At 42.1% G+C, this 26,386-nt stretch overlaps 1 protein-coding gene across 2 annotated transcripts in view; it reads left to right on the top strand.

The window, feature by feature from the left end:
• Positions 1–8,476: 8,476 nt before the first annotated feature.
• LOC125310807 (lysine-specific demethylase RSBN1L-like) overlaps positions 8,477–26,386 on the top strand; it is a 42,595-nt gene continuing 24,685 nt past the window's right edge. The window contains exons 1-2 of one of the 2 annotated variants that reach the window (XM_048268525.1): positions 8,477–8,984; positions 18,455–18,862. In XM_048268525.1, coding sequence (XP_048124482.1) covers positions 8,504–8,984; positions 18,455–18,862 — 889 coding nt within the window. In that variant the 5' untranslated portion in view covers positions 8,477–8,503. Of the gene's footprint in view, positions 8,985–14,662; positions 14,748–18,454; positions 18,863–26,386 lie in introns of those variants that run through there. The other variant, XM_048268526.1, reaches the window with a different exon arrangement.

Raw genomic sequence — 26,386 nt, forward strand, 5'->3', positions numbered from 1 at the left:
GTCTCAGGAGTGAGTCTTCTTTGTATTGGATATCTGTCAGCTATGAGGATCACTGAGCATCAAATACACAATCATACTCCCCACACACCTGACCCTCAGACACACACACCTGACATCACACACATTACCCATCATTTTAGAATATGCTGCTACTCACCATTCATCAGTTCCTCCAGGATTTTTTGAGATTGTTGCGACCTAATATACCTGATTTGGCGACAACTTTTCTGCAGAAGTGGGTGTGGCGTCTGGCTGAATATTCTGCGCGAAGGACTGTTGTGGTAGGTGAATTTTCACGAGGAAACTACGATGCGAAAAAGTTGCGGTGTTTGGACAAAATTGCGTGGTTGCCCAGAATGGTCACCCACACACACCAGACTACACGCACACCTGATACACACACACCAGACTACACACATCTGATACACACAAACCAGTCTACACACACACCTGATACACACACATTTGATACACACACACCTGATACACACACACTAGACTACACACACATCTGATACACACACCAGACTACACACACACCTGATACACACACACCTGCCGCGGCCACCAGAGTTCTCTGAAGTCACACACCATCATCGCAGAGTATCAAACTCCACACACACACCAGTGATGCACATATCAGTCCAGAGCATCAGATTTCACACACATTATGGCCTCAAACACACACGCATGATCTCAGAGTCACGCAACTCTCACACACGTCATGATCCCAGAGCATCACACACACACACACACATCATGATCCCAGAGCATCACACACACACATCATGATCCCAGAGCATCACACACACACACACACATGTGTGCATGTGCACTATGGCCAGAGTGGACAGAGTCAGGCATGTTAATCAATCAATGATTTGGAGTGGACAGAGTCAGGCAGGTTAATCAATCAATGATTTAGAGTGGACAGAGTCAGGGGATTAATCAATAAACGTTTTAGTTAAAGCCGACCAATAGCAGTGTTGAGCAATACCTTTAAATTAAATACGTCAGACGATATTACTGTATAGCATTTACAATCTCTGTTGTTGTGCATCTGATCTGAATACTTTTTCAAATAATAATATGTCGGGTTAGCATTTCTTAATAATGTCCATCATGTCTGAATGACTACCGCCCAGTAGCCCTGACGTCTACAGTGATGAAGTGTTTTGAGAAGCTTGTGAAAAACATTATCTGCTCACCCCTCCCTGCCTCCCTGAAATGTGTCTTGGGCTTCACGATCACTGCATCACACACACACAGCTCATACATACATGTAGGCAATTAAACAACAACAGTTACACATACAGCTCCACACCACCACAGTTACAAAAAAAAAACTCAGTCAGAGCTGCACACTGGATAACATATAGGTAGCCAGCTACCTATCATTGAGCATCTTTATGGCAGTTGGGATAAAGGAGTTTTTGTATTTATTTAATTTTAGTTTAGTACTCTAAAGCGTCTACCTGAGGGTAGGAGGGCAAACTCCTCGTACAGGATGTGTGTGGGGTCTTCTACAATTTTCAGTGCCTCCCTGAGGACTGACTTTTCATAGAGTGCTTGCATGTAGCCCTGGTCTGGATGACCTACAATCTTCAGGGCAGTTTTGACCAGACGCCCCAACTTGGACTTTAACTGAACGGTCAGATTGCCATACCAGGTCTGCATGCCATACTGTATCACGCTCTCTAAGATCATCTGGAAAAATAAAAACAAGAGCCCGCTACTGACACCATACAGCCTCAATCTTCTCAGAAAATACATCCTCTGCTGGATATTAGAACAGAGACTTTCTATATGGACATGCCATGTAAGTGAGCAGTCCATAAAAACACCAAGGTATTTAGAAGAGACCTGACGTATGGGAGTGTTATGGATGCACACTGGACTTGATTCAGAAGCTGCTCTGGGGTCAAAGGTCATTTCCTCAGTCTTCTTTGCATTCACAGCTAGATGGTGAGCATCACAGCAATCTACAAACTGCTTGATTTCTGAATGGTAAGATGCTGTGTCTTGATCCCTATGTAATAGGCTCAAGATGGCAGTGTCATCTGAAAATGTAACAATGTAGTTGTGTGGGTGTTTACTCACACAATCATTTGTGTAGATGGTAAAGAGGACTGGGGAACACACACCCCTGGGGGACCCCTGTGCTTATAGGCTTTAGTTGTGAGACTTCTTTATTGACTCTTACATACTGCATCCTATTTGTTAAGAATGAGCAGTACCATTTAATAATGAAGGGGTTGACACCCATTTCCTTCAGAGTTTCTAGCAGTAAAAAGGGCTGTATTGTATTAAACGCTGAACTAAAATCGATAAAAAGAAGACGTGCATAGGCCTTTGTGTCCTCAAGATGTTTAAGGACCAGGTGGGTGATGCTGCTTATAGCATCACCTGTGCCTCTGTGGCATTTGTAGGCAAACTGCCAGGGGTCGAGTTTTTGGCCTACCTGAGTTTTTAAAAGACAAACCATATATTTCTCAAAACATTTCATGACTATTGAAGTCAAAGCTATCGGTCTAAAATCATTATTTTCTGCAGGACAGGGCTTCTTAGGGACTAGGGTGATGGCTGTTTTTTTCCAGAGGGCTGGAACAGTATGGGAGTCTAATGACCACTGGAAAATAGGACACCAGGCTGGGACAAGCTCCTCCGCACACGTTTTTAAGAGGCGGGCAGAGATCCCATCTGGCCCCATAGCCTTCCTTATGCAAACCTGCTGGAATAGTGACTGTACCTTCAACCAGTCTACTTCATGTATGATATCACCACCTAGCGAGTCTAAAACTGACATGCATTTATTCGAAAAATCCTGGCTTTCAAATCTAAGAAAGAAGTCATTTAGTTCATTAGCCCTCTGATGATCATCAGGGGTAACTATATCCACTTTACTTGGTATCATATTTGCCATTGACTTCATTGAGTCCCAGAGTTTTTTAGAGTCTATGTTTGAAAGGTGACTTTCCATTTGGTCCTTTTGACGACTTTTGGCTTTCCTGAGTAGCTGATTGAGTTCCTTTTGCACAGCTTTAGTCAGTAGTCATACCTCCATCATCAAGTTTGCAGATGACACAGTGATCTTGGGCCTGATTAGTAACAACAATGAACAGCTCTACTTGGATCAGGTTGATGAGGTGGCACAGTGGTGTCAATCTAACAGCTTGACACTGAATATCAATAAAACCAAGGAAATGGTAGTGGATTACAGAAGGAAGCAGCAGAACTACAGTTACACCCCACTAATGATCAGCGGGCAACCTGTAGAGAGAGTCACAAGTTTTAAATACCTTGGTGTCCACATTCCTGAAGACTTAACATGGACTGTTAACACTCAATATGTTCTGAAGAAGTCCAGACAACGACTCTACTTCCTTCGTCAGCTAAGGAAATTCAAAGTTTCTACATCCATCATGAAGGCCTTCTACACTTCAGCGGTTGAGAGTGTTCTAACTGGTAAGATCATCACCTGGTATGGGAACTCCAGTTAGAGATTGTAGTACTCTGCAGAGAGTAGTGCGCTCAGCTGAATGTACTATAAGAACTCAACTCCCTGCTCTACAAGATATCTATTCCAGAAGAGTACTCCTAAGAGCCCAAAAGATTCTGAAGGACTCTTCTCATCCTAACAATGGATTATTCCCATCGCTGAAATCAAGAAGACGCCTATGTAGTCACAAAGCCAGAACTGAGAGACTCAGGAGAAGTTTTTATCCCCAGGCCATCCGAACTCTGAACTCACACTATACTGACTTTGCACTCATTCACTCCTCAGCACTCTCAAACATTTCCCAACTCTGAACTCACACTACACTGACTTTGCACACATTCACTCTTCAGCACTCTCAAACATTTCCCAACTCTGAACTCACACTATACTGATTTTGCACTCATTCACTCCTCAGCACTCATAACCCCCCCCCCCCACACACACACACACACACCTACAAGACTTTTAGCACTTTTACATCCCTCTCCCTATGCTACAGACCTTTTATTTATTTTCTTATTTCATCACACGTCAAAACGCACACACACACACACACACACACACACACACACACACACACACATCTGACTTTCTCCAAGTTTTGCACATCTCCATAGAACTTTTTATTTATTAGTTTTGATTTCTCCTCCATCTATACCCATGTCCTTGATTGCCTAGCCTTTCTGTCCCCCCCACCCCCATCCCCAACACACACACACAAAAACACACACACTTACATCATCACTGTCATCACCTCACATACATACAGCACACTGCTTGCTACAGTAAGCCTCCTCTACATACTTGCTGCACACTGCCCCCCCTCCCTACATACATACAGCACATTGTCTTCAGAATCTTCTCCAACACACATCCTCTACATACTTACAGCACACTGCCCCCACCCACCTACCCACACACACACACACACACACACACACACACACTGCTCCACTCCCTCCCCGCCCACACACACACATCTTCACTGTCATCACTCACATACATCATACATACAGTACTCTGCTTGCAATAGTAAGTCCCTTCACCATACTTGCAGTACACTGCCCCCCCCCCTTCTCCCCTACCTACACAGCACATTATTTCAACAGGAAGCTTCTCCAACACACATCCCCAACATACTTACAGCACACTGCCCCCCCCATACACAGCACATTGTCTCATGAGGAAGCTTCTCCAACACACATATTGCACACTGCCCTCTCCCCACATACACAGCACACTATCCCATCTCCCCTGTCATCCACCCAACACACACACCAAGACCCCTGGCAGTTGGGTTAGCCCCTTGAGCCGTGGATCTGCCCAAGGTTTCTTCCTTGGTAAGGGAGTTAGTATATATGTACTTACTTACCAAAGTGCCTATATATATATATATATATATATATATATATATATATATATATATATATATATATATATATATATATATATATATATATATATATATATATATATACTTACTTACCAAATAGCTACTTAGTATATATATATATATATATACTTACTTACCAAATAGCCACTATATATATACTTACTTACCAAATAGCCACTTAGTATATATATACTTACTTACCAAAGAGCCACTATATATATATATATATACTTACTTACCAAATAGCCACTATATATATACTTACTTGCCAAATAGCCACTACACTCTAAACCCGAACTAGTTGTCATTACTAGAAAATTGCGTGGAAACCGATTGCCTTAAACCATTCTAGTTTTTACAAAACATAAAACTAAACATGTTTAGTTGTGTCAACTAACAACATTATGTTGATGCTGTAGACAAATTAAGCTTACATTAGTAGTCTTTACTAAAAATCTTTAGTTCACTTAATTTATTGTTTCAGAAGTTGCAGTTGTATAAAATAATAGGTTAAAATGCATGTTAACAAATTCATTAAAATATGAACTAAGTTCTGTAGATAGGCCTATTGTTTTTTTTTTTTTTTTTAAGATTAGGGTACTGTATTAATTTAATTGTTTTATTAAAAATTGAAAAGAAATTCATCACAATGTATAGGAATGCCTTTTATTATTGATAAAACATGAACAAACAACATTTAAACTCATAAATATTCCACATCCACTGTAGATGAAGAACCTATAAAAAAAGACGAATAACCTATAAAAAAGAACATAAGAAAACAATTTTTTAGTCCATGTTCATTTACACAGTTGAAATAAAAGTTTGAATGCAACAAATAAGTGAATGGACATCGGCTAACATTAGCCAAAAGCTAACCAACATGTGCTGCTATGGTTAGCTAAAACTGTCTACAGACAGAAACACCTATTTCAATGATAAAGTCTGAATTAAACTTAGTAGCACCAAGACAAGTATATTTACACGAAAACATATGTGATATTGTTATAATCTGGCATACACACCCAATGGAAGGTAGCTACCATGAGCTAACTGTCCGAAAGACTAGCATGCTAACAACGGAGCTAATGTTACCTTACTTTTCTCAGGTTAATGTAAGTTAATCACGTAAACAAACATTTAGCTAACTATTGGTCAAACTGAACATAATTTTCGGTTATTTCATCAGAATTTGAATTTTTCAACAAGTTCATCAGAAAGTTCACCCACCATTTGATGTAGTAGCCTATTTGTCACAGCAGCACGAGGCATGGAGTCATCCATCTGGATTGAGAAGCAGGAGGAACGGTTGATGGGTAGAATTTTTTTAGACCCCTCCTCTGCCTTGCAAAAACATAACATTTATCGTTGTCTCTGCTTAACATGATCAGTGCACTGTATATTTCACTTAAATAGTACAATCAACTCTTTTAGTTATGACATAGAGTTTTCACAAAACACAAACATTAGTAGTGACCACCTAACATATTTATTACAACTAAATCTGGGTTTAGAGTGTATATATATATACTTACTTACCAAATAGCCACTTAGTATATATATACTTACTTACCAAAGAGCCACTTAGTATATATATATACTTACTTACCAAAGAGCCATTATATATATATATATATATATATATATATATATATATATATATATATATATACACTTACTTACCAAATAGCCACTATATATATATATATATATATATATATATATATATACTTATTTACCAAATAGCTACTTAGTATATATATACTTACAGGAGCCACTTTCCCATTTTGAAACTACAGCGCCATCCCCTCTCGCTGCTGACTGGGTCATTTGCCAACCAATGGAAATGGTAGTGAACTATGGTGTAGTATGTCCCTGGGAGGAGATCTTGGTAGTCGTGGCCAGGCCTGCGCATCACTTAGACACCACTGGTGGTCAGGTTTTTAAACAGCTAAGAGACATTATCACCCGGAGAGAAGAAATACTCTTTTCTGATTGGCTGGCGGAGTGGCTTTTAATTCTGAATCCCTCCGCTGCGGAGTTTTTTGCCCCTCGCCCTCGTCCATTAATTCCGTATAACAGGACACCTCGGCGGCCGTTATCCCTTACATAGTAGAGGCCTACTGCCTACCTGATTACGTTTGGGTGCTGCTGAGCCATAGACTGATTTGAGTTTGGGTGCTAAAAGACTGATTTGAGTTTGGGTGCTGATAGACTGATTTGAGTTTGGGTGCTATTAGACTGATTTGAGTGTGGGTGCTGATAGACTGATTTGACTTTGGGTGCTGATAGACTGATTTGAGTGTGGGTGCAGATAGACTAATTTGAGTTTGGTTGCTGAGCCAAAGACTTCAAGGTCGTTCTGTTTTCCATCAAGCGATAATCCATCCATTTGGAACTGGCAAAAGGTAATCATTTGCACATTAGCATAAAACCAGCAAAATGGTGTATCTTCTATCCTCCTGGGAACCAAGAAAAAAGTGTCCTCCAATTTCATTTTTGATGTGATTTTTTTACATTTTATAGCATGTCCACTGTGGTGGACGAAAGGACAGTTTTAGTATGACAAGGTAACCACAAAAAAATAGATAAAAATTAACAAATCATGCTTGTAGTGGTATTAAACAAAGGGTAAACAATCAAATCATGCTTGTATTAAACTAAGGGTAAACAATCAAATCTTGGGGAAAAGGCTTGTTATATATTCATCCTACACAGAATTCTCTCCTACATTTCCCAAAAAATCCTAGGATTTTGGACAGAAACAGCATACATCATACATCCTGGTGAAATAAACAGCAGCTGACAGATTGGACAGAAACAGCAATTATACATCCTGAATTACACAACAGCTGAGGTTGATTATATTTGATGAGTGTGATGAGGGTTCGGATGTTGGAGCCCGTCAATGTAGGTCCTCAGAGATTAAGCAAAGGTCATAAAAGAGCCATGGTAAATGATCACACACACACACACACTGGAGCTGTTTCAACATGAGTGGCTCTCAGTCGCGTGTCAGCCAGAGGCTCTGGCAGATCTCCTGTGCGTCTATGGCTGAACCATACACACACACACACTCTCACACATGATGAGAGAGAGTCTCTGCCACTGCCAGCGGAACTCCCTTGAAGCGAGAGGACGGAGGAGGCATTGCGCCAGGGGCCGGGCAGCAATCGCATGCGCCTCTAACGGGAGAGGGGAGACATCAGATGCGCGCGCTGCATTAGCAAGGCTACACACTCATCGAGTTAGATCACGTTTCACAAATAAAGTGAAAACACAATACCTTTGGTAGAGGCATGCAGAGGTGGGTGAAACGAATAGACACTATCAATAAGAGAACATCATTTTTTTTTTATTTAAATGATGCATGGTATTTGGTGTGGTTATTCTAGAGGGCAGTGACGTCTTTCATTGAAGCACTCTGCAGTCTTTCCCGCGTTATGCGACACGTCCCGGTGTTCCATTTCTCCACCCACCAATCGGCTCACGTAGACACAGGACCCGCCCCCAGGCTACGTCGCCTGTCAGTCTCCGTTAGACCCCGCCCCTCCCTGCCTTTTACACAAACAGCAGTAGCGCTCGAGAGAGTAAATAGAGAAAGCCCCAAGATGGCGGAGTCAGTGAGCTTCATTCACTTTGGTGCAGCGAATAAAACCCCGCTGTCCAAACCTAAAGAGCCGAAAGCCACGACGGAAAATCGACCGCAGTGTTCACGCGACCACCACCCTCCACCAGCGAAGAAAGTGCGAAACGATGAGAAAAGCCTGAAACCCAAGAAACTGAACGGAGAAGGCGGGGGAGGCGGCGGCATAGCGGAGCGGCAGCACCAGAAGCAGAGTTATGGCAGTCCGACAACATGGAGCTTCAGTCCCATCAAGTCGAGCAACCCTACGGCGCCAGCCCAACCGCCCCTTCACAAAGTGTTCAAGCAGAGCGCATTCCTCGCCTCTCCACCAAAGCCCAAAAAGCTCAAGGAAAAACGGGAGAAGGATAAGAAAAAACATAAGCCACCCGCGGAAAATAACGTCAGCAGCTTGCTCGTCTCTGGACCGAAGAAGGAAAACGGAGAGGTGAAGTTGGTACAGAAAGGTAAGGCGAATGTCAGAGGATTTAGCTATAGCTAGTTAGCTTAGTCCTTCGCCTTAACTTGTTTACTTGTAACTTGTTAACCTCCGCTGTAGTCTGTCAACAAACAAACTTACCAGTAGTTTGCTTGTTATGTAGGTGCATCTTTTCGATAGTTGGTGGCTTTGCGCTTGAGCTCTACTCTTGCTTGGGGTTTTAATGTGCGTTAGCTTGCTAACGTAGAACAGGCCAGCTATCGTTGAGCTAACACTAGCGAACTAGCCACCAGTTTGCTACTCGGAGCGGACTAGACACGCATGTGGGCCCAAGAAGTGTGTGCGTGTTGTTGCAATGTGGCTGGACCTGTGGTATATTTCGATGGCTTGTTGCAAAAATAACGTATGCTGGGAGTATTCTTCACCCTTGTTTACATTGTGTTAATGCTCGTGATCGCAACTTTCGGTTAGATGTGGGGCGATTGGCCCCATTTGGAGCGCGTTTGTTACTCAACCGAGTTTTAAATCGCCTTCTTGAGCTCGTGTGCTTAATGGCTGCGGATGTACTCGTGTTGAACCTGCGGTTATATCAAAAGCTCCGCCGTTATATGGCGAATTACACTTCCATGAATTGTCCCCGCCAGGTATTTTGGTGCAATTTCTGGCCACTGTAGCATAAAAGACTGATTTTGGAAACATATGTTACAATTTGACGCGCGCTGAAAAGACACATAGTTTCCATTTCGCCAACACGAGTGTTCTAGAGTGGAATTCCTGGTAAGCTGGCGCGCATACGCGTGCCTGTCATTATCCCCGGCCCTCTTAACGGGATGTTCAGTAACATTGGTGAATGTGGCGGATCCGCGCGGCGTCGTTGTGCCCTGGGTGGCGGCAGACACGGCCCACGCACGCACGCGGTGTTCCAGTGTTGGCTATAAACAATCGCCCGCCATTAAGTGCTGTTTTCGCACCACGCCCCCAGAACAGGACTGGAGGAGCGCGAGCTCTTCACTCTCGTCTGCTCCGCGCCACGCAGACGGGCCGGTTCTCAACCCAGTGCTGTTGGCGCTCATTTTACACACCTTCACGTGGAAGGACACACACCCCTTTTCTCTCAGCAGCACATGCTGTATGTGCTCTTCTGCAGTGAGTTAGTTTGTGAGTTAGTGCCTCGGGGTTCCCTGAGTGTGTGTTTAACTATGTGTTTGCAGGTGTGTCTGTGTGTGTGTGTGGTCGGTGTTGTAACACCCCTGCAGGAGCCCCATTAACCTCGTTGGCGTCTGATACCCAGAGCGGAGATGGCAATGCCCACTCGGGCGATGCCCACTTGGGTGATGTTGTTGGTCAGCCTGATTGGACATTAATGAGTGAGCTTCCTTTTCACACTCAGCGGGTCATCATTTTGCCTTGATCAGAAGAAACACACACACACACACACTTATAACATCAACACACACACAGGCCTGTACACACACACACTTATAACATCAACACACACACACTTATAACATCAACACACACACAGGCCTGTACACACACACACACTTATAACATCAACACACACACACACACTTATAACATCAACACACACACCTGTAAACACACACATGCACGCTTGTAAACACACACTGAACACAAACTCACCTGTAAACACACATCACTGAACACACACACGCACGCCTGTAAACGCACACACGCACGCTTGTGAACACACACTGAACACACACACGCACGCCTGCAAATACACGCACGCCTGTAAACACACACTAAACACACACACATGCACGCCTGTAAACACACACACACACGCACGCCTGTAAACACACGCGCGCCTGTAAACACACGCGCGCCTGTAAACACACACGCACGCTTGTAAACACAAACTGAACACACACACACGCGCGCGCATGTAAACACACACACACACACCTGTAAGCACACACTGACCACACACGCCTGTAAACACACACTGACCACACACACACCTGTAAACACACACGACTGTAAAACACACTGAACACACACACGCCTGGAAACACACACACACACACACACACACACACACCTGTAAACACACTGAACTCACACACCTGTAAACACCCAATGAACACACACAAACACACACTGAACACACACAACCCTGTAAACACACACCTTTATACACACACACACACACACACACACACACACACACCTTTACACACATACACACCTGTAAACACGCTGAACACACACACCCCTATAAACACACACTGAACACACACACACACCCCTTTAAGGTGATTATCAGCCGGCAGCTTAGGACGAGGGTCAAGGGAAATGTATCATTCCGATACAATACCTGCCATAAATATCTTGATACTCGATACTGAATCAATACTACGTTGAAATCCTCAAATATCTGGAAAAGAGAGGACGCAGACCTCATCTCAAATATCTGGAAAAGAAAGAACGCAGACCTCATTTGTGTTAAATTTGGTGCACTTTGGTGGTGTGCAGGTCAATTCTGGGTTCTAAAGTATTACTTATTATTATAAACTCTGGGTTCTAAACGTATTACTTATAATTATAAACTTCCTCCAGGTTAATTATTTTTAAAATCAGTAAAATAGTAGTTTGTGTGTGATTAATTCCTTTATTGTTTGTTATAGTTCTTTTACATTGTGTGTTTTGACAATAGATGAACTTTAAAAAGCCAAATTAGGCAAGATTAAGGTCAGTGTTCAAATTACTGTTGCATGCAAATCATTAAATTCTATGCGAAGGGCCGAATCTTTAGGCCAGGGGTCAGCAAGAAACTTTGCCAGTGGGCCAGTAGCAGGCTATAGTACTCGTGTATATATAACCAGTAACTTGTATATAACCAGTGTTTGTTTTTCATGGCCAATAGACGGCAGGCTGCAGGCCAGAGCAGGCTATGGTACTCATATAAAAATACGGTAAATCGTATCTATCCAGTATTTTTCATGGTGGGCTGAAGGCTATAGTACTCTATATACTGTGGGCTTTAATGAGCATATTTTGGGTAGCCTATCCTACATCTAGGAAATAATTATTGTACAAATTGCAATCTACATGCCATGACAAACATTACAGATACTGTCTGAATATTAACCCTTAGAACCCGATTGACGCAAAGTGCGTCAAAAAACAAACCCTTTCTTCTCTGTTACATTGCTCCGGAACTGTTCATCATAGCGAGATTATTGCATGACAGAGCAGAAATGGGGCTTTCCAAAGAGACTACACACTTGTCTGTACGATCAAGTATGAAATTTTAAAAAAATCATGAAATTAAATCAAATTGCATCATATTTACAGTCTATACTTCTCTGTGTTCACCTGTGCACCCATTACTCTCGTTTGAATTACTCGCGAACCAGTGATCGCATCGATATGGCAAGCATATCAGATGAAAGAGGGGATACAGGGCTATCCATTGGTACCATGTTTATCCTTCTGGCTTATAAAAACAGACAAAGTGACTGCAAAATAATAACGTAATGTACACAAACCAACGCTGCACACCCATTACTCTCGTTTGAATTACTCGCGGACCCGTGATCAGATAGATATTCCACGCATGTCAGATGAAAGAGGTGACTCAGAGCTATCATTTGATACCAAGTACATCATTCTGGGTTATAAAACAGACGAAGTGACAGCAAAATAATAACTTCATATAGCTGGACTTACCCCACGTTTTGGTCTGTTCTTGTGGCAAAGCATGTTTATAATCCAACGCTAACGTGTGTTTCTCTATGGCAAAGCATGTTCATAATCCGGTTTTAAGATCCTAGCAAATTCCTGCATGGCATCCAATTCAAAGCTCATATTGCATCCCAATTTGTTCAACAAAGAAACACGTTTTTTGCCTTTACTTTGTTCATGGCAATCCAGTAAAAAGTTGAGAATCATTATGAGTGCATTCACCATAGGCACGCAGGCTAACACGCAACATCGGGTCAAATCAGGTCAGATCAGTTCATGTCTCAGATATGGAGCGCAGAAAGGTCATTTTTCATCACTAAATAAAAAATGGCATTTATTTCCATAAATCACACACCACATATTTCTGTAAATTGCTCAGCCCCAGAGTATCCCTCCAACACGGCAATTATATTGCCAGATTCAGGACAGTCTGCACTACACACACGTGAAATGCATGTAGAGCTATGAGCCTATTGTGGTGAGATACATGCTGAAATATAAGAATTTTTATAATATGCTTTTTATATTTTAATTATTTAAAAATCTAAATAAAATCAATGCTAGTACTAATACATGGAATGATGGCAGATCTGGATAGCCTAGACTCTGCTGAAAAAAACAATATATAATATGTGTGTGTGGCACTTACAATGACCAGAATAAATCCTTATGAATAAAGGTAGTGAAAATGCCCTAAAATCAGCTTAGGGTTCTAAGGGTTAAATAGATCGTTTGCAAGTTATGGTAAAGTTATAGTAGCATGTCTCGTCAAAATTCACTGATGAAGGAAGGTTTGCTTTATCCCAGAACAAACCACACACGGTTCACTTAGGCTATAGGCCTAGCCTATAACTGAGGAGATGAACTTGGCACTGATCATGTTATGGTGTTTTCTATAGTCTAATCGTTAACCTGTCGTAAACAGGCTATAGAGAACACCATTAAACAGGCTAACAGGCTTTAGAGAACACTATTAAACAGGCTATAGAGAACACCATTAAACAGGCTATAGAGAACACTATTAAACGGGCTATAGAGAACACCATTAAACAGGCTATAGAGAACACCATTAAACAGGCTATAGAGAACCCTGTTAAATATGTTGGGATATGTCTGTGAGGTGCTTAGGCAAGTTCTATGTGAAGCCTAATTCCTTTGAATGCCTCTGAAACTTATTTTACAGACGGGCCTCGGTGTACCTGTTGGCTTGCCTTCACTATCCGTGATGTATCCGAAAAGTTCCAGATTTCATTACGACCTTTTGTTTTATCCACAAGCCGAGGACTGTCGGCAAAGAACTATGTTGACGTTGGCTGCGCACTCACTCACTCAGAGCTGCCTGCTTGACACGCCCACTTGCCTAAATGCAAGGAGCACGGAGAGTGGGAGCAGTCCACACAGAACGTTATTATTTGAATAAAGGAACTGACAACTGACACTTCGCTGCAACACAAACAATTATATGTATTCACCTCTTCACACACAATAAGGCATTATTTTCAGTTGTGATTGAGCTGTATATTTGAGAATATACAACAGGTCTGCACAATGAATTTTGAAAGGCAACTGAGACTATTGTACCACTGCCCCATTTCTGATACCGTGGGGGAAGAAAATTAAACCAAATCATCATAGAGGAAACACTGGTTTGTGCTGAAACTGATCTGTAATAAGATGATTATTAGTCGTCAGCTTAGGACGAGGGAGCTTCCCTTATCTAAACATACACACACATATGGCAAACATGGCCTGGAAAGGATGAACATTCATTCTGGATACATAGCTGCTCAATTTCTGGATACAAGACTGGATACAAAACAGTTAGCCTACTGGAGCTCTCTCTCTCTCTCTCTCTCTCTCTCTCTCTCTCTCTCTCTCTCTCTCTCTCTCTCTCTCTCTCTCTCTCTCTCTCTCTCTCTCTCTCTCTCTCTCTCTCTCTCTCTGTGTGTGTGTGGATTCTGAATAGTCTTAAGCTTTGTGGAGTAAGACACACCAGCTACAGCAGCTCAAGTGTGTGTGTGTGTGTGTGTGCACCAGTGACTCGTCTTCAGACCAGGCCTGGGTTCTCCGAAGATTCAGGGTAAGCGATTGAGACGCCAAATTAGCTCTGAAATGAAAGGCTTTCAGAAACCGTCCGTATGTGGACGTGTGTGTGATGACTGAAAAGGTCCGTGTGTGTGATGACTGAAGACTATAGTAATTGCTATCTTGCAATACACACACACTGAATCTGGATTGCTCTCTTGGTCTCTCTCTTACACACACACACACACACACACTGAGGTTGAACAATAGATCTATTTTGTGTGTGTGTCCTGTGAGTTCATCATGCTCGCCACAAAAAGTCCAGAGAAAATGGTTAGGATTAGACTAGCCAAGTCCAGTAAAAAAGCTAGACTTTCAAACCGTTACGATAGTCAGCTGTGAGCATGAGACTAGCCAAGTCCAGTAAAAAAGCTAGACTTTCAAACCGTTACGATAGTCAGCTGTGAGCATGAGTCATCTGATTGTTGTAGTTCAGTGCCAATTACATGAATCATCTGATGTGATGTACATGCTGAGTACTGAGCTGTTTCTAGATTTCATATTGCTAAGCCCTCGTCCTCGCTTTGGAGTACTGTGCTGTTTCTAGATTTTCATATTGCTAAGCCCTCGTCCTCGCGTTCGAGAACTGAGCTGTTTCTAGATTTTCATATTGCTAAGCCCTCGTCCTCGCTTTAGAGAACTGAGCTGTTTCTAGATTTTCATATTGCTAAGCCCTCGTCCTCGCGTTGGAGTACTGAGCTGTTTCTAGATTTTCATATCTTGAAACCCTCATCCTATTGTTAAAGATATTGATAATTACAAACGGCTCTGTACTCTAACCCCTCGTCCTAGAGCTGTTTCTAGATGTTTACATCTCTAAGCCCTCATCCTAGAGCTGTTTCTAGATGTTTATATCCCGAAGACTTCCTCTTTGCAGTAAAAAGCGGTTTCTGCTATATTTTTTTACAGCAGATATTTTTTTAAATCATTAAGGCCTAACATGCAGTCAGGGCATTTATTTCACTGACACACACACACACACAGACACACGACTCTACAATACTGTCACGATATTTTGCCACCTCTATCTCACACACACACATCTAGTTGTTTACGCTGCTTAAAGGAAGGGTAGGCAATGTGCGGCTTAAAGGAAGGGTAGGCAACGCTGCTTAAAGGAAGGGTAGGCAACGCTGCTTAAAGGAAGGGTAGGCAACGCTGCTTAAAGGAAGGGTAGGAAACGCTGCTTAAAGGAAGGGTAGGCAACGCTGCTTAAAGGACTCAACACAGCGCTAACTGACTCCTCCCCTCCGTGCGCTCCAGTGTTTTGTTATTGTTTGTGGGACAAAAGTTGGCAACTAAACGACTAACTAATCGACTAACGACGGACTAATCGACTAACAACTAACTCATCAAGCAGCCCTTGGCATCTCCAAAAGTCAGATATTTTCCTTCAGAATCAGTAAACAACAGATCCAGGACTTCATCACTAGTGAATGTTTTATTCACCATTTGGTGTATTTCTTGTACAAAACGATGGACAGAATCGCTTCCGCGTCAATACAAACAAATGCACTTATTCTTCCCGTTTTGTTATGTTTGATTTTACTACTTCCTCTGCACTTTGAGAAGTGATATTGGGCTTGTATCGAAGCTCTGGATGTCTGCCATCTAGTGGTAGAGAGTTCAAATGAGATTTGACACCGTACTGGGATCGATCGTCTGTTTTAATCAGTGTTGCTGTTTGTCGCAATTTTGCGACTTTGACGCTTAGAGGGTTGATGCAATACTGTTGTCCTGTGCTAACTAAGGCCTTATTACAGAACTGTTGTCCTGTGGTCACTAGTCTTAACCCTTAGAACCCGATTGACGCAAAGTGCGTCAAAAACACACCCTTTCTTTTCTGTTACATTGCTCCGGAACTGTTCATCGCAGAGAGTCTGTACGATCAAGTATGAAAATAAAAAAAAAATCATGAAATTAAATCAAATTGCATCATATTTACAGTCTATACTTCTCTGCGTTCACCTGCGCACCCATTGCTCTCGTTTGAATTACAAACCCGTGATCGCATAGATATGGCAAGCATATCAGATGAAAGAGGAGACTCAGGGCTATTCATTGGTACCATGTATATCTATCCTTCTGGTTTTTGAAAACAGACTAAGTGACTGCAAAATAATAACGTCATGTACACAAACCGATGCTGCACACCCATTACTCTCGTTTGAATTACTCGCGGACCCGTGATCGGATAGATATGCCACGCATGTCAAATGAAAGAGGAGACACAGAGCTATCATTAACCCAGAAGTACATCCTTCTGGGTTATAAAACAGACGAAGTGACAGCAATATAATAACTTCATATAGCTGGACTTACCCCACGTTTTGGTCTGTTTTTGTGGCAAAGCATGTTTATAATCCAACGCTATCGTGTGTTTCTCTATGGCAAAGCATGTTCATAATCCGGTTTTGAGATCCTAGCAAATTCCTGCATGGCATCCAATTCAAGGCTCACATTGCATCCCAAAGATGAAGAGGAGACTCAGGGCTATTCATTGGTACCATGTATATCCTCCTTCTGGTTTTGAAAACAGGCTAGTGACTGCAAAATAATAGTCATGTACACAAACCCGATGCTGCACACCCATTACTCTCGTTTGAATTACTTTCGCTGGACCCGTGATGGGATAGATACCACGCGTGTCAAATGAAGAGGAGACACAGAGCTATCATTAACCCAGAAGTACATCCTTCTGGGTTATAAAGTAAACGCAGTGACAGCAATATAATAACTTCATATAGCTGGACTACCCCGCGTTTTGGTCTGTTTTTGTGGCAAAAGCATGTTTATAATCAAGCAGCTATCGTGTGTTTCTCTATGGCAAAAGCATGTTCATAATCGGTTTGAGATCCAACAGAAAAATTCCTGCATGGCATATAGCTGGACTTACATTTGGTCCCAATTTTTTCAACAAAAGAAACATGTTTATAATTTGTTAATGGCAATGCAGTGTGTTGAGATCCCAATTTTTTCAACAAAGAAACACCTTTTTGCCTTTACTTTGTTAATGGCAATGCAGTAAAAAGTTGAGAATCATTGAGTGCATACACCTAGGCACGCACTGGCTAACACGCAAACTCGGGTCAAGTCAGGTCAGATCAGTTCGTGTCACGGATATGGAGCGCAGAAAGGTCAATTTTCATCACTAAATAAAAAATGGCATCTATTTCCGTAAATCACACACCACATATTTCTGTAAATTGCTCAGCCCCAGAGTATCCCTCCAACATGGCAGTTATATTGCCTGATTCAGGACCGTCTGCACTACACACACATGAAATGCGTGTAGAGCTATGAGCTTGCTGTGGTGAGATACATGTCAAAATATAAGAATTTTTATAATACACTTTTTATATTTTAATTCTTTAAAAATCAAAATAAAATCAATGCTAGTACTTATACATGAAATGATGGCAGATATGTATAGGCTAGACTCAGCTGAAAAAAACTATATATAATATGTGTGTGTGGCACTTACAATGACCAGAATAAATCCTTATGAATAAAGGTAGTGAAAATGGCCTAAACACAGCTTAGGGTTCTAAGGGTTAATATACATTACTGTTAATATACAGAACTATTGTCCTGTGGTCACTAGTTGACTAGTGTGTATTGGTCTGGTCGTGTGTGTGTTTGTCTTCTCTGCTCATGTGTGTGTGTGTGTGTGTGTGTGTGTGTGTTGTATTCTTTCCTCAGAGCACATCAACAAGGAAAAGCTGAAGGATCGAGACCGGGAGCGTGAGCGGGAAAAAAAGAAAGAAATGCACAAGGAAACGCACAAGGAAATATATAAAGACCTGCATAAGGAGAAGAAGGAGGAGAAAGACCTGCATAAGGAGAAGAAGGAGGAGAAAGACCTGCATAAGGAGAAGAAGGAGGAGAAAGACCTGCATAAGGAGAAGAAGGAGGAGAAAGACCTGCATAAGGAGAAGAAGGAGGAGAAAGACCTTCATAAGGAGAAGAAGGAGGAGAAAGACCTGCATAAGGAGAAGAAGGAGGAGAAAGACCTGCATAAAGAGAGGGAGAAGGAGAGGGAGAAGAAGAAACTCAAACTGTCCAACGTGATAAAGAGGGAGAACGGGGAGGTCAAACTGCTCCATAAAGGTATGAGATCACATGACGACATAGGGAGGTCAAACCTAGCGTTCATGGGCACCGGAAAAACATTTTTCCCAGTGAAAACATCATCATTCCGCGTCATTCACGTTACGTAATGCGTGAGTCAGAGGTTGGAAACTGGGGCTAGATTTTGCAGAGTTGCCCAGTTAGGGGCTCGTCATCACTTTTGTCGTCACGTTGTAGTCCATGTGGCCTTTCTTGTCCAACAGTTTTAATGTGAACTTGGGAATTTGCTGTTTTTGTCACTTGAAAGCTGCTAATCTTTCTTTCACAAGCGTCTTACACTATATTTTAAGCATACAGTTGTTTATTTAGGATTAGTGAGTGTATGTTTTAACCTTTGTTGTGGCATCCGTGCTTGTCACACATTCCGACGGCAAAGCACATGAACACTTGCTGTGGGAAAAACAAAGTAGCCACGGGGGCGGTCCTTGCCCTTCCCAAGTAGGGTTGGGTATCGTTTGGGTTTTATCCGATACCGGTGCTAAATCGATACTTTTAAAACGGTGCCGGGGCCGAAACAGTGCCTGAACCGGTACTTTGTTTTACAAATGTTTTAAATTAAAATGGTCTAAAGTATGAATTGCTTTTTTTTATTGATGAGACGAATTTGAACATGAAATTGAACTGTTATATTCAATTTACTATCAATATCTCATTGATCCTACGAATAATACATTTAAATGTTAAAACAGCTTGCCATGCATGCACACTCTGCTTTCAAGTTTACCCAGTGTAGGTGGTTTGCCATAAGGCATGTTAAAACCGCTTGCCATAAAACTGCCAGGTCATGGACAACGGCATTTGCAAGCAAGCAAATCTAACAGGGACTCTACTTTCCAGTTAATTCAGTGTGTTCCCAAATGCTTCAAGAAATGTCATGTCTTAACCCATAACATGCAGTAGTTTTGAACGTGTTGGGCTACATGTCTGTGTTGAAGTGTTTAGATTCCCAGCGCTAGCCTAGTAGACATTTTAACAGCAACTATGGCTATGCGCTAACACCAGTCAGCTGATTTTAATTAGCGATAACGTACGGAGATGGTTTTATAGCCTCTTTGACAGCTCAGTGACATCAGGTATGTAACCTACATATTTATGTTTTTGCCAGCTTACTTTTAACATTATCTTCATATTCATTGTGATGCTATATGGGCCTCATGCACATAAAAGATTAATATGCTATTATGTTGTTTAACACACCGTGAAATAAAGTTTTCACCTTTATCAACTTTATCTTTTTCAACTTTGCTGATAACATTTCAAATGTCAGTTAGCGCATTAGCAAGGATATTGTGTAACGTATAGGCTAGCCTACTGTTGATGTTGTTTCATAGCCTTTTGCTTGTGTGTAGTTAGGCCCACTGCTAGATTTTGACAGGAGCTCGCGATATCGCTTTAAAGTAAGCTACTTGGGCTCACGCAAGCTGTTAAACACTGTCCACTCGCCTATGTGGTGCAGGTGCACCCCTCTGGTTTATACATCCAGTGTTTATGATGTTGGCTAACTGTATCTGGATGTGTTGCTATCAGAGCAAGACGTTAGAGATGGCGCATGACATGCAGTGATGCCTTGGGAAAAAAAAAAAAACGCTATTTAAGCACCGAAATGCGGCACCGAAATCCACGTTGTTATTCAATGCAGTTACTACCGTTTGCATCGGCACCGGTGCCATATTAGAACCGTGTTTCGGTGCCCAACCCTATTCCCAAGTGCCATGAATGCACCAAAACTGCTCCATAAAGCCATGACTTCACAGGGAGGTCAAATGGTGCATTCATGGCACTTGGGAATGACAAGGACCGCCCCCGTGATTACTTTGTTTTAACCACAGCAAGTGTCACGGTATTTCTAAAAGTGTGTTCAATATGTTCAGAAAGCACTGTTAGGCCTACACAAGCTGAAATAGTTTCAAAAAGTGTCCCGTTCACTTTTTTTCTTCATGTTTAATTGGCTATGTGTTTATAGCTTAACTTACCCTAACATGGAGTTTGCTATTTCTGTTATTTGGAATGGACGCAATGAGAGAGACCAAAGTAAGCGTTTAAAATAAAACTTTAGGCTACTGTGTTCTCCTGATAACATGAGTGGAATGGATTTAATGTGGACGCGAACATAAAAAGAGTGGCTACATGATACAGTGCACATTTAGCGGTGAAAAAGTTCCGCCTTTTAAAATCAGGTGTAGCCTAATCTGAATCTTGGTAAAACCATCAATTAAACAACAGGATCAGTAGGGTACCAGTTTTGTTTCATTGTACCAGGCCTACTGTATGTCAAAAGCAGGCTTGGATGAAGCTGGGAAGGATTTAAACACACGGTTTCCACACCGCAGTAATCAACCGTGATGATCATGATATTTGAAATGAAAACCGGTAATTGTTATCGTCAACATTTTTATCGCGGTTTACCGTTATACCGGTAATCGTTACATCCCTAGACACCATAGTAAAACGTCTGAAAAATGCATAAGAACATTTTGAACAAATTAGAACATCTCAACTAGGGGGGTCGACCAATTATCGGCCTGGCTGATTATTAGGGCCGATATTTAGCATTTTTATAATAATCTGTATCGGTCATTTTTTCCACCGATAAGCCGATATTGAAATGGATAAATAATGAAACGCGCTACTTTGTCTGTAAAGCGTCTCTCACTACTTGCATTTGCTACTCTGTGGTCAAGAGCATTGTCCTGCCCACTACACTGTCTGATTTGTTAGTTAGCATGAATGCAGCCAATCAGGATCGAAGACTGAACACAGAGAAAGTTTAGGATTCTCACTGAGGCAGACTGTAGACTGGACTTCAGCTGTACGGAGCTATTTTTTGAAGGTAAGGAAGGTAGCCTACATTGCTGAAGTTGCAATGAATCACAATAATCTACACTGAAGTTACAAAAACACCACTTTGTAAGCTATTGTCTCTTTGATCCGGATCAATAAGTAAAGCACCCACTTCCTTCATTTAGCGAATTCCCGATTGATGCACGTTAGTGACATGCTGTTTAGGCTATTAGTTAGCAAACCCGGGTGCTGCGCGTCGGGAGATCTTTGCCTCCGCCTTGTCCGTTAATTGTGAATAACGGGACACCTCGGCAGACATAGTACAGACAAGTCCTAAATTATGCAATAGCGAACGTCAAAAAGTCTAATTGCTCCTTTTTGAAACGGACTGTCAGAAAAGACTACATGCCCCCAGGGCCGGCCGTAATTTAATCCGACCTGAACTAAATCGCGTCCCGAGTTGGCTATTAACGTGCCTCTTAGACTCTCAAAAGTGTAGCTTATAGCATATGGACACAAATTGCATGCTTAAATAGCCTACGAACTATTTTAAAACTATATGTTAAACTATTCAACCGTAACACTTGCCATCACACATGCACCTCTCCCTCTCCCTCTCCCTCTCTCGTGCACTCACACACGATGGCAAAGCATCCTCTTTGTGACCGGTCCCTTAACAAGCACATAGCCCATTATGTAGGCCTACTCAATTAAAATAATTGGTATCACTCAGCTCTTGGATTAACATGATACACAGGATATACACTTGCAAGTGATGCAAGTTGATAGACAATTGTGTATCAAAAGAAGAAAGAAAAGTTTGCATAATTAAATGCTTTTGAATGACATTTTTGCAGCATATCGCCTTTACCATCTAGCCCCCTTTTTGACAACTGACATATCGGTTTTACATATCGGTTATCGGCCTCCTGTTTTGTTAATAATTGATATCGGTATCGGCTCTGAAAAAACCATATCGGTCGATCCCTAATCTCAACGCTGCTTTAACTTGGCACGAAGTTCTGGAAGAACTGTGCCCAGATCTCCCCCATCCCGTCTCCCCTCTAGTCTAGCGGTGATGCGGTGTCGAAGAATTGGAACTGTTTGTGGTCTATATAACCTGCAAACGAGGAACTGTTTGTAGTCTATATAACCTGCAAACGAGGAACTGTTTGTGGTCTATATAACTAGAACGAGGTTTGCAGAGGAGAGGAGAGAAAGAGAGAGAGAAAGAACACAAGGACTCATGGAGAGTCTGTGTTGAGGTAGGCCTACTTCTGCCTACTCTGGTAGAGTTGCACATACTACAATGCAAGCTATATTTAGCCCATTTATTTATGGACAGCGTAAGGCGTGAGGTGTGTGTTGCTTTTAATTATCAAATGTTCTATCGAACTTATTTTTTTTATTGATATCGGTTACATGTCTATTGCGATACATATCTCTATCGTTTTATCGCCCAGCCCTTGTGTGGGTGGGTGCGCGTGCGTGTGTTGGGTGGGATGTCACTATTTGTGATGAATGTCTGTGTTCGTATGAGGGTTAGGTGTGTGTGTATGAGGTATGGATATAGGTGGTGCATGTGTTTATTACCCTGTTTTCTTTACAGCGCTGAGTACACATGTACAGCGCTGAGTAAAAGTGTAAGCGTGTGTGTGGGTGTGGCTAATATGTTCTGCTGCTGCTCCTACAATGAGCGCTATAGTGGATGGCTACTCACACACACACACACACACACTCACACACTCAGGCAGTAAGAATATCTGAACACAAGTAATCCGCACGGTACACTTCGGATAGCAATGTTTACAAAGACTCATTCTAAAAACAAATGTGTAAACACCCTTTTATGTTAATGTGCATACCGGATTAGTTCTGTGTGTGTGTGGAGGTTAGCACTGGGACAGCTGTGTGTGTGTGTGCGTGCATGCTTCCTAGCTGGAAGAGAAGAGCGCTTCGGACTTGTAACCGGAGGGTTGCCGGTTCGAACCCCGACCAGTAGGAACGGCTGAAGCGCCCATGAGCAAGGCACTTAACCCCTCACTGCTCCCCGAGCGCCGCTGTTGTTGCAGGCAGCTCACTGCGCCGGGATTAGTGTGTGCTTCACCTCACTGTGTGTTCACTGTGTGCTCAGTGTGTTTCACTAATTCACTGATTGGGATAAATGCAGAGACCAAATTTCCCTCACGGGATCAAAAGAGTGTGTATGTGTGTGTATGTGTGTATATATATATATATATATATATATATATATATATATATATATATATATATATATATATATATATATATATATTACACACACATACACACACACTATAGAGGAGTGTGTGTGTGTGTTTGGTTAGCACAGGTGTGTATGCATGTGAGAGCACATGTAATTTAGCAGTCAGTCCAGCCAATCAGCAGGCAAAGCTGAGACGGAACACTCTCCAGTCTCCTTTATCACTTTCTTCCTCCCTCTCGCTCTCTCTCTCATCCCCCTCTCTTTCTCTCTCTCATCCCCCTCTCTCTCCCTCCATATGACTGTGTGTCTGGACAGGATGATGAGCTCTAAGCTATTAATACCTGCTGATGTCCCATATCTGCGTGTGTGTGTGTGTGTGTGTGTTAATTGATCAGTGATGACCGTTGTTGCTTTTCATAGCACTAATCTTTCCTCTTCTTCCTTCACACTCATCTCTCTCCTCCCCTCTTCTCTTCCTCTCCTCCCCTTTCCTCTCCTCCCCCTCTCTTCTCCTCTCCTCCTCTCTTCCTCTCCTTAACCTATAGAGTTCCGTTAACCTATACATTGTTCTGTTAGCCTATAGAGTTCCGTTAACCTATACATTGTTCTGTTAACCATAGAGGTCCGTTAACCATAGATTTCTTTTAACCTATACATTGGTGGAAATGGATCTGGATGTGACGGTCTGATCCAAACTCGTAGTGTGTTTGTTGATGAGAGTATTTGTGTGTGTGTGTGTGTGTGTGTGTGCGTGGACCGCACACATTTCTAAGTGACCGGTAGTGTAGAAATATATCGTAGTCATCGACAATAGAGATCGTGACCTGTGTGTGTATCCGTGTCCGTCCTTTTCAGACCTCACACAGCTGCTCCAGTCATCACCAGATGACTCGAGAGAGAGAGAGAGAGAGAGAGAGAAGGGGAGGGGGGAAAGAGAGAATGAGATGATGAGAGGTTAGATAGTCAGGAGAGGTAAGAGGTAAAATGATCAGGACAATCTGGCATCGGACTAACCGATCAATTACACTCACACACACACTCATCACCCACTCATACAAATACAGAGTAGCGTATCCATATGGGATTTTACAGATGATTTCAATATTTGAGGATTTCAAAATAGGCTTAACTATTTGGTATTCTAAATACAGTCTAACAGTATACAATAACAGTATTATTATGAAATAAGTAGTGCCTTGTGTTTGTTCTTTGATGACCACCATTGCCACAATAACTTTAGTTTATGCTTCATGCTGCTTATCGCAAGAAAATGTATTAATGCCTAATGATCACTTTTTATTAAAATGAATTAATGCCTAACGATCACTTTATGCAAACTACCGTCTGTGTCTTTTACCTCCTAAAGGCATTGTAAACTATGAACTTTCATGTTGTAAACAAGTTAAAAATATTTATCGGCCGTCATAAGCGTTGATACAGATATATCGGTAAATTGCTAATATCGGCCAATAATATGGTCACACAGACCACACCAGGCTCTAGTTCAGAACAGGTTAGCTCCTCAGATATTATGGGCTGGATATTGTATTCTTCCACTTTCCTGTTTGGTCTGTCTGTGTGCTTCTACCCCCTCTCTCTCTCTCTCTCGGAGGAACAGTAGGTTTGCTTGTTTACAGCTGCTGTGCTATTTTGGCATTCCTGATGCTCTGTCTCGTGCTGTGTGTGTGTGTGTGCACAAGCTCCTATCTGATGTGTTTGTATCTGAGCTACTTGTGTGAGCAGTGGTGTAGGCTCTGAGCTGGGGGGGTACACACACACACACACCCACACGGATACACACACACATACACACTGATACTGTACATGCGCATACACACACAAAACACGGATACACCCATACACACACACACGGATACACACACATACACACTGATACTGTACATGCTCACACGCATATATGCACACATGCCTTACAGTAATTTTGGATTAGTTGAGTAAGTAGTGTTAATTGACCTGAATGAATGACAACACACCAGTGATTTCAGAGTAGCAAGAGGGGCTTCGATTTCAGTCGATTAATGTGTTTTTTTAACTGGCTGCAGAGTCTTGGCATATATGCTGGACGTGACATTGGGGGTCGTGACACACTGATACTCACACTCACACTGATACTCACACACCCACACTCACACAGATAATGCATGCATTCAGCATGAAAGAAGGTTACTTGTAGAAGTGTAATTCTGCTACACAGACTTTGACTGATCCTATAGTGTATGTGTGTGTGTTTGCCTATCCTGACATGTGTTTGTGTGCACATTAGGGCTGGGACAACGCGTCGACGCAAAAAATATGTCGGTAAAAATATCTTAGCGTCGATTAAATCCAAGCATAGCGTGTGCCGCTAAATGTTTTTAATTTTACACCTTCAGTGTTTTCCATACGTTGACTAATCTGTGGCTGGGCGCCACAAAATCAAAACCGGCCACCACACATTGATGTTCTATGTTGTAGGCCTACTATTTAAAACCGGC

Source organism: Alosa alosa, chromosome 17, assembly GCF_017589495.1.
Source record: "Alosa alosa isolate M-15738 ecotype Scorff River chromosome 17, AALO_Geno_1.1, whole genome shotgun sequence".
In the NCBI taxonomy this organism is placed as follows: domain Eukaryota; kingdom Metazoa; phylum Chordata; class Actinopteri; order Clupeiformes; family Clupeidae; genus Alosa; species Alosa alosa.